This window comes from Pristiophorus japonicus, chromosome 6 (assembly GCF_044704955.1).
Source record: "Pristiophorus japonicus isolate sPriJap1 chromosome 6, sPriJap1.hap1, whole genome shotgun sequence".
Classification (NCBI taxonomy): domain Eukaryota; kingdom Metazoa; phylum Chordata; class Chondrichthyes; family Pristiophoridae; genus Pristiophorus; species Pristiophorus japonicus.
In genome coordinates this window covers 128,706,863-128,714,817 of record NC_091982.1, presented here as the reverse complement: position 1 = coordinate 128,714,817, position 7,955 = coordinate 128,706,863, and the positions used below count along the sequence as shown (strand labels likewise).

Genomic DNA, 7,955 nt, shown 5'->3' with positions numbered 1-7,955 from the left:
GATACCCGGATACTCGGATACCCGGATACTCGGATACCTGGATACCTGGATACCCGGATACTCGAATACCTGTATACTCGGATACTCGGTTACCCAAATAATCGGATACCTGGATACCCGGATACTTGGATACCCGGATACTCGGATACCTGGATACTCGGATACCCAGATACTCGGGTAACTGGATAACCGGATACTCGGATGCTCAGATACCCGGATACTCGGATACCAGGATAACCGGATGCTTGGATACCCGGATACTCGGATACCAGGATACCTGGATACTTGGATTCCTGGATACCCGGATACCTGGATACTCGGATACTCGGATACTCAAATACCTGGATATCCGTATACCTGTATACCTGGATACCTGGATACTCGGATACCGGGATATCTGGATACTCAGATACACGGATACCCGGATACTCGGATACCTGGATACTCGGATACCCAGATACTCGGGTAACTGGATACTCGGGTACTTGGATACCCGGATAACCAGATGCTCGGATTCCCGGATAACCGGATACTCGGATTCCTGGATACCCAGATACCTGGATACTCGGATACTCGGATACTCGGATACTCAAATACCTGGATACCCGTATACCTGTATACCTGGATACTCGGATACCGGGATATCTGGATACTCGGATACATGGATACTCAGATACCTGGATACTTGGATACCCAGATTCTCGGGTACCCAGATACTCAAATACTTGGATACCCGTATACCGGCATACCTGGATACTCGGATACCGGGATATCTGGATACTCGGATACCCAGATACTCGGGTAACTGGATACTCGGGTACCTGGATACCCGGATACTCGGATACCTGGATCACCGGATACTCGGATACCCGGGTACTCGGATACCCGGATACTCGGATACTTGGATACCCAGATACTTGGATACTCGGATACCCGGATACTCGGATACCTGGATATCCAGATACCCGGCTACTCGGATACCCGGATACCGGGCTACCTGGATACCTGAATACCCAGATACTCAGATACCTGGATACCCGGATACTTGGATACCCGGATACTCGGATACCCAGATACCGGGATACCTGGATACCTGGATACCCAGATACTCGGATACCTGGATACTCGGATACCTGGATACCCGGATACTTGGATACCCAGATACCGGGATACCTGGATACCTGGATACCCAGATACTCGGATACCTGGATACCTGGATACTAGGATACTCGGATACCTGGAAACCCGGATATCTGGATACTTGGATACCCGGATACCGGGATACCTGGATACCTGGATACGCAGATACTCAGATACCTGGATACTCGGATATCCGGATACTCGGATACTTGGACACCTGGATATCTGGATACCCAGATACTCGGATACCTAGATATCCAGATACTCGGATACTCGGATACCTGGATACCTGGATACCCGGATACTCAGATACTCGGATACCTGGATACCAGGATACCCGGATACTCAGATACCCAGATACCCGGATACTCGGATACTCGGATACCCAGATACTCGGATACCTGGATACTCGGATACCCAGATACTTGGATACCCGGTTACTCGGATACCTAGATACCCAGATACTCGGATACCTGAATACCCAGATACTCGGATATTCGGATACCCGGATACCCGAATACATGAATACCCGGATACTCGGATGCCTGGATAAGCCGATACTCGGATACCCGGATACTCGGATACCTGGATACCCGGATACTTGGATACCTGGATACCCGGATGCTCGGATACACGGCTACTCGGATACCTGGATACCTGGATACTCGGATACTCCGATACCTGGATACCTGGACACACGGATACCTGGATACTCATATATCTGGATACCCAGATACCCGGATATTCGGATAACTGGGTACCTCGATACCCGGATACTCGGAAACCCGGATACTTGGATAACTGGATACACGGATACCTGGATACTCAGATACTCGGATACCTGGATACCTGGATACCCGGATACTCGGATACCCGGATACTCGGAAACCCGGATACCTGGATACTCAGATACCCAGATACTTGGATACCTGGATACCCAGATAGTCGGATACTCGAATACCCGGATACTCGGATACCCGGATACTCGGATACTCGGATACTCGGATACTCGAATACCCGGATACTCGGATACCCGGATACTCGGATACCTGGATACCTGGATACTTGGATACCCGGATACTCGGATACCCAGATACCGGGATACCTGGATACCCGGATACTTGGATACCCGGATACTCGGATACCCAGATACCGGGATACCTGGATACCTGGATACCCAAATACTCGGATACCTGGATACTCGGATACCCGGATACTCGTATACCTGGATACCCGGATACTTGGATACCCGGATACCGGGATACCTGGATACCTGGATACCCAGATACTCGGATACCTGGATACCTGGATACTAGGATACCCGGATACCTGGATACCCGGATACCCGGATACTTGGATACCCGGATACCGGGATACCTGGATACGCAGATACTCAGATACCTAGATACTCGGATATCCGGATACTCGGATACTTGGACACCTGGATATCTGGATACCCAGATACTCGGATACCTAGATATCCAGATACTCGGATACTCGGATACATGGATACCTGGATACCTGGATACTCGGATACTCGGATACCTGGATACTCGGATACTCGGATACTCGGATACCTGGATACTGGGATACTCGGATACTCGATACTCGGATACCCAGATATTTGGATACCAGGATACCCAGATACTCAGATACCCAGATACCCGGATACTCGGATACTCGGATACCCAGATACTCGGATACCTGGATACTCGGATACCCAGATACTTGGATACCCGGTTACTCGGATACCTAGATATCCAGATACTCGGACACCTGAATACCCAGATACTCGGATATTCGGATACCCGGATACCCGAATACCTGAATACCCGGATACTCGGATACCTGGATAAGCTGATACTCGGATACCCGGATACTCGGATACCTGGATACCCGGATACTTGGATACCTGGATACCCGGATGCTCGGATACACGGCTACTCGGATACTCGGATACCTGGATACCTGGATACTCGGATACTCCGATACCTGGATACCTGGACACACGGATACCTGGATACTCGTATATCTGGATACCCAGATACCCGGATATTCGGATAACTGGGTACCTCGATACCCGGATACTCGGAAACCCGGATACTTGGATACCTGGATACACGGATACCTGGATACTCGGATACTCGGATACCTGGATACCTGGATACCCGGATACTCGGATACCCGGATACTCGGAAACCCGGATACCTGGATACTCGGATACCCAGATACTTGGATACCTCGATACCCAGATAGTCGGATACTCGAATACCCGGATACTCGGATACCCGGATACTCGGATACTCGGATACTCGGATACTCGGATACCCGGATACTCGGATACCTGGATACCTGGATACTCGGATTCCTGGATACCCGGATACCTGGATACTCGGATACTCAAATACTTGGATACCCGCATACCTGTACAACTGGATACTCGGATACCGGGATATCTGGATACTGGGATACACGTATACACGGATACTTGGATACGCGGATACTCGGATACCTGGATACTCGGATGCCCAGATACTCGGGTAACTGGATACTCGGGTACCTAGATTCCCGGATAACCGGATACTCGGATACCTGGATAACCGGATACTCGGATACCCGGGTACTCGGATACCTGGATATCCAGATACCCGGCTGCTCGGATACCCGGATACCGGGCTACCTGGATACCTGAATACCCAGGTACTCGGATACCTGGATACCCGGATACTTGGATACCCGGATAGTCGGATACCCAGATACCGGGATACCTGGATACCTGGATACCCAGATACTCGGAAACCTGGATACCTGGATACTCGGATACTCGGATGCCTGGAAACCCGGATATCTGGATACTCGGATACCCAGATACTCGGATACTCCGATACCCGGATACCTGGATACCCGGATACCCGGATACTTAGATACCCAGATACCGGGATACCTGGATACCTGGATACGCAGATACTCAGATACCTGGATACTAGGATACTCGGACACCTGGGTATCTGGATACCCAGATACTGGGATACCTAGATATCCAGATACTCGGATACTCGGATACCTGGATACTCGGATACCCGGATACTTAGATACTCGGATACCTGGATACTCGGATACTCGGATACTCGGATACTCAGATATCCAGATACCTGGATACCCGGATACTCGGATATTCAGATACCAGGATACTCGGATACCTGGATACCCGGATACACGGATACTCGGATACCTGGATAAGCCGATACTCGGATACTCGGATACTCGGATACCTAGATACCTGGATACTCAGATACCTGGATATCCGGATGCTCGGATACACGGATACTCGGATACTCGGATACCTGGATACTCCGATACTCTGATACCTGGATACCTGGATACCTGGACACTCGGATACCTGGATACCCGGATACCCAGCTACTCGGATACACAGATACTCGGATACCTGGATACCCAGATATCTGGATATCCAGATACTCGGATACCTGGATACCCGGATACCCGGATACTCGGATACCTGGATACCAGGATACTCGGATACCCAGATACTCGGATACCTGGATACCCGGATATCTGGATACACGGATACCCGGATACTCGGATATCTGGATACTCGGAAACCTGCATACCCGGATACTCGGATACCCAGATACCTGGATACTCGGATACGTGGATACTCGTATACCCAGATATTCGGATACCTGGATACCCGGATACTCGGATACTCGGATATCTGGATACCCGGATACCTGGATACTCAGATACCCAGATGCTCGGATACCTGGATACCCGGATACCTGGATACCCGGATACTCAGATACCCGGATACTCGGATACATGGATACCCGGATACCTGGATACCCGGATACTCGGATACATGGATACCCAGATACCTGGATACCCGGATACCCGGATACATGGATACCCGGATACCCGGATACCTGGATATTCGGATACATGGATACCCGGATACCTGGATACCCGGATACTCGGATACATGGATACCCGGATACCTGGATACCCGGATACCCGGATACATGGATACCCGGATACCTGGGTACCTGTATATTCAGATACATGGATACCCAGATACCTGGATACCCGGATACTCGGATACCTGGATACCCAGATACCTGGATTCTTGGATACCCGGAAACTCGGATACCTGAATACCTGGATACCCGGATACTCAGATACATGGATACCCAGATATCTGGATACCCGGATACTCGGATACCCGGATACTCGGATACCTGGATACCCGGATACTCGGATATATGGATACCCGGATACCTGGATACCCGAATACTCGGATATATGGATACCCGGATACTCAGATACCTGGATACCTGGATACTCGGATACATGGATACCCGGATATCTGCATACCCAGATACTCGGATACCTGGATACCCGGATACCTGGATTCTCAGATACAAGGATACCCGGATACTCGGATACCTGGATTCTTGGATACCCGGATACTCGGATACCTGAATACCTGGATACCCGGATACCCGGATATCCGGATACCTGAATACCTGGATACCCGGATACCTGGATACTTGGATACCCATATACCCGGACACCTGGATACCCGGATACTCGGATTCCCGTATACCCGGATACCTGAATACTCGGATACTCGGATACCTGGATACCCGACACCTGGATACCCGGATACTCGGATACTCGGATACCCGGATACTCGGATACTCGGATACCTGGATACCCAATACCGAGATACCCGGATACCTGGATACCCGGATACTCGGATACTCGGATACTCAGATACCTGGATACCCGGATACCTGGATACTCAGATACTCGGATACCTGGATACCCGGATACTCGGATATATGGATACCCGGATAGCTGGATACCCGGATACCCGGATACCCGAAACCTGGATACCCGGATATTCGGCTACTCGGATACGCGGATACTCGGATACCCGGATACCCGGATACTCGGATACCTGGATACCCGATACCTGGATACCCGGATACTCGGATACTCAGATACCTGGATACACGGATACCTGGATACCTGGATACCCAGATACTCGGACACCTGGATACCCGGATACCCAGATATCCGGATACTCGGATACCTGGATACCTGGATACCCGGATACTCAGATACCTGGATACTCGGATACTCGGTTACCCAAATACTCGGATACCTGGATACCCGGATACTTGGATACTCGGATACTCGGATACCTGGATACCCGGATACCCAGATACTCGGATACCTGGATACCCGGATACCCAGATACTCGGGCACCTGGATACCCGGATACCGGATACCTGGATACTCGGATACCTGGATACCCGGATACCTGGATACCTGGATACCCGGATACCTGGATACTCGGATACCCGGATACCAGGATACTCGGATATCCAGATACTCGGATACCCAGATACCCGGACACCTGGATACCCGGATACTCGGATACCCGGATACCCGGATACCTGGATACCTGAATACTCGGATACTCGGATACCTGGATACCCGATACCTGGATACCCGGATTCTCGGATACTCGGATACCCGGATACTCGGATAGTCGGATACCCGGATACTCGGCTACCTGGATACCCGATACCTGGATACTCTGATACCCGGATACTCGGATACTCGGATACCTGGATACCCAATACCTAGATACCCGGATACCTGGATAACCGGATACCCGGATACTCGGATACCTGGATACCTGATACCTGGATACCCGGATACTCGGATACTCGGATACTCAGATACCTGGATACCCGGATACCTGGATACTCAGATACTCGGACACCTGGATACCCGGATACCCGGATACCCGATACCTGGATACCCGGATACTCGGCTACTCGGATACCCGGATACTCGGATACCCGGATACCCGGATACTCGGATACCTGGATATCCGATACCTGGATACTCGGATACCCGGATACTCGGATACTCGGATACCTGGATACCCGATTCCTGGATACCCGGATACCTGGATACCCGGATACCCGGATTCTCGGATACCTGGATACCCGATACCTGGATACCCGGATACTCGGATACTCAGATACCTGGATACCCGGATACCTGGATACCTGGATACCCAGATATTCGGACACCTGGATACCCGGATACCCGGATACTCAGATACCTGGATACCCAGATATTTGGATACCTGGATACCTGGATACTCGGATACCTGGATTCCCGGATACCTCGGTACTCGGGTACCGGAAACCCGGATACCCGGACACTGGGACACCAGGACAGCTGCCCCTCAGTGCTCAACCATAAACTGAGATTTTGGAGTTTTATTCCCAACTTCTTAACTGCTGCCTGAAAAAGCCCACGGTAATGAAGTAATGAGGTAATGAGGTAATGAGGTAATGAGGTGACACGATTCTACACCAAGAGAAGGGGTGATCTCTGCGACTACATTTTCTGAGTAATACTGAAGGTTTTGTTCAGTAAATTTAGACAGGAGGGACTGTATTTAAAATATAACAGAAAATGCTGGAAATCTCAGGAGGGACTGTATTTATGATCAATAATATCGCTGATGAAGTAGATGTACAGAGTCTACATGGTTGACTGCTCCAGACTTAACACAAAACAGCTCCTGTCTAAAAATAGACCACAAAGACACAACATGCAAAGCAACGGCTTTCTGCTTGGTGAGGAATTGTCGACGAATGATCCTGAATTACACAGGGCGGGAATGTCAGCACAGATTGATCACCGAATTGAAGAGTGAGTATTCTTAGCCCCTCAAAATGGGCTCAGCCATCAATCCTGGTTATCTG

The 7,955-nt window shown here is 50.2% G+C and overlaps 1 protein-coding gene across 1 annotated transcript; it reads left to right on the top strand.

The window, feature by feature from the left end:
- The first annotated feature begins 3,064 nt into the window (after window positions 1-3,064).
- Window positions 3,065-7,446, top strand: LOC139266174 (ice nucleation protein-like). Its single transcript, XM_070884007.1, has 5 exons — window positions 3,065-3,696; window positions 3,841-5,200; window positions 5,337-6,428; window positions 6,556-6,717; window positions 6,817-7,446. The coding sequence occupies exons 1-5, from the start codon at window positions 3,065-3,067 to the stop codon at window positions 7,444-7,446; spliced, it is 3,876 nt and encodes a 1,291-aa protein (XP_070740108.1).
- The last annotated feature ends 509 nt before the right edge of the window (window positions 7,447-7,955 follow it).

What these genes read in the sequence shown, in the direction of transcription:
- LOC139266174 (XM_070884007.1), top strand. Translation starts at nt 3,065, where the DNA reads ATGCTCGGATACACGGCTACTCGGATACTCGGATACCTGGATACCTGG. An exon ending in TCGGGTAACTGGATACTCGG is followed by an intron (nt 3,697 to 3,840) that starts GTACCTAGATTC and finishes CTGAATACCCAG; the next exon opens with GTACTCGGATACCTGGATAC. An exon ending in GATACCCGGATACTCGGATA is followed by an intron (nt 6,718 to 6,816) that starts GTCGGATACCCG and finishes CCCAATACCTAG; the next exon opens with ATACCCGGATACCTGGATAA.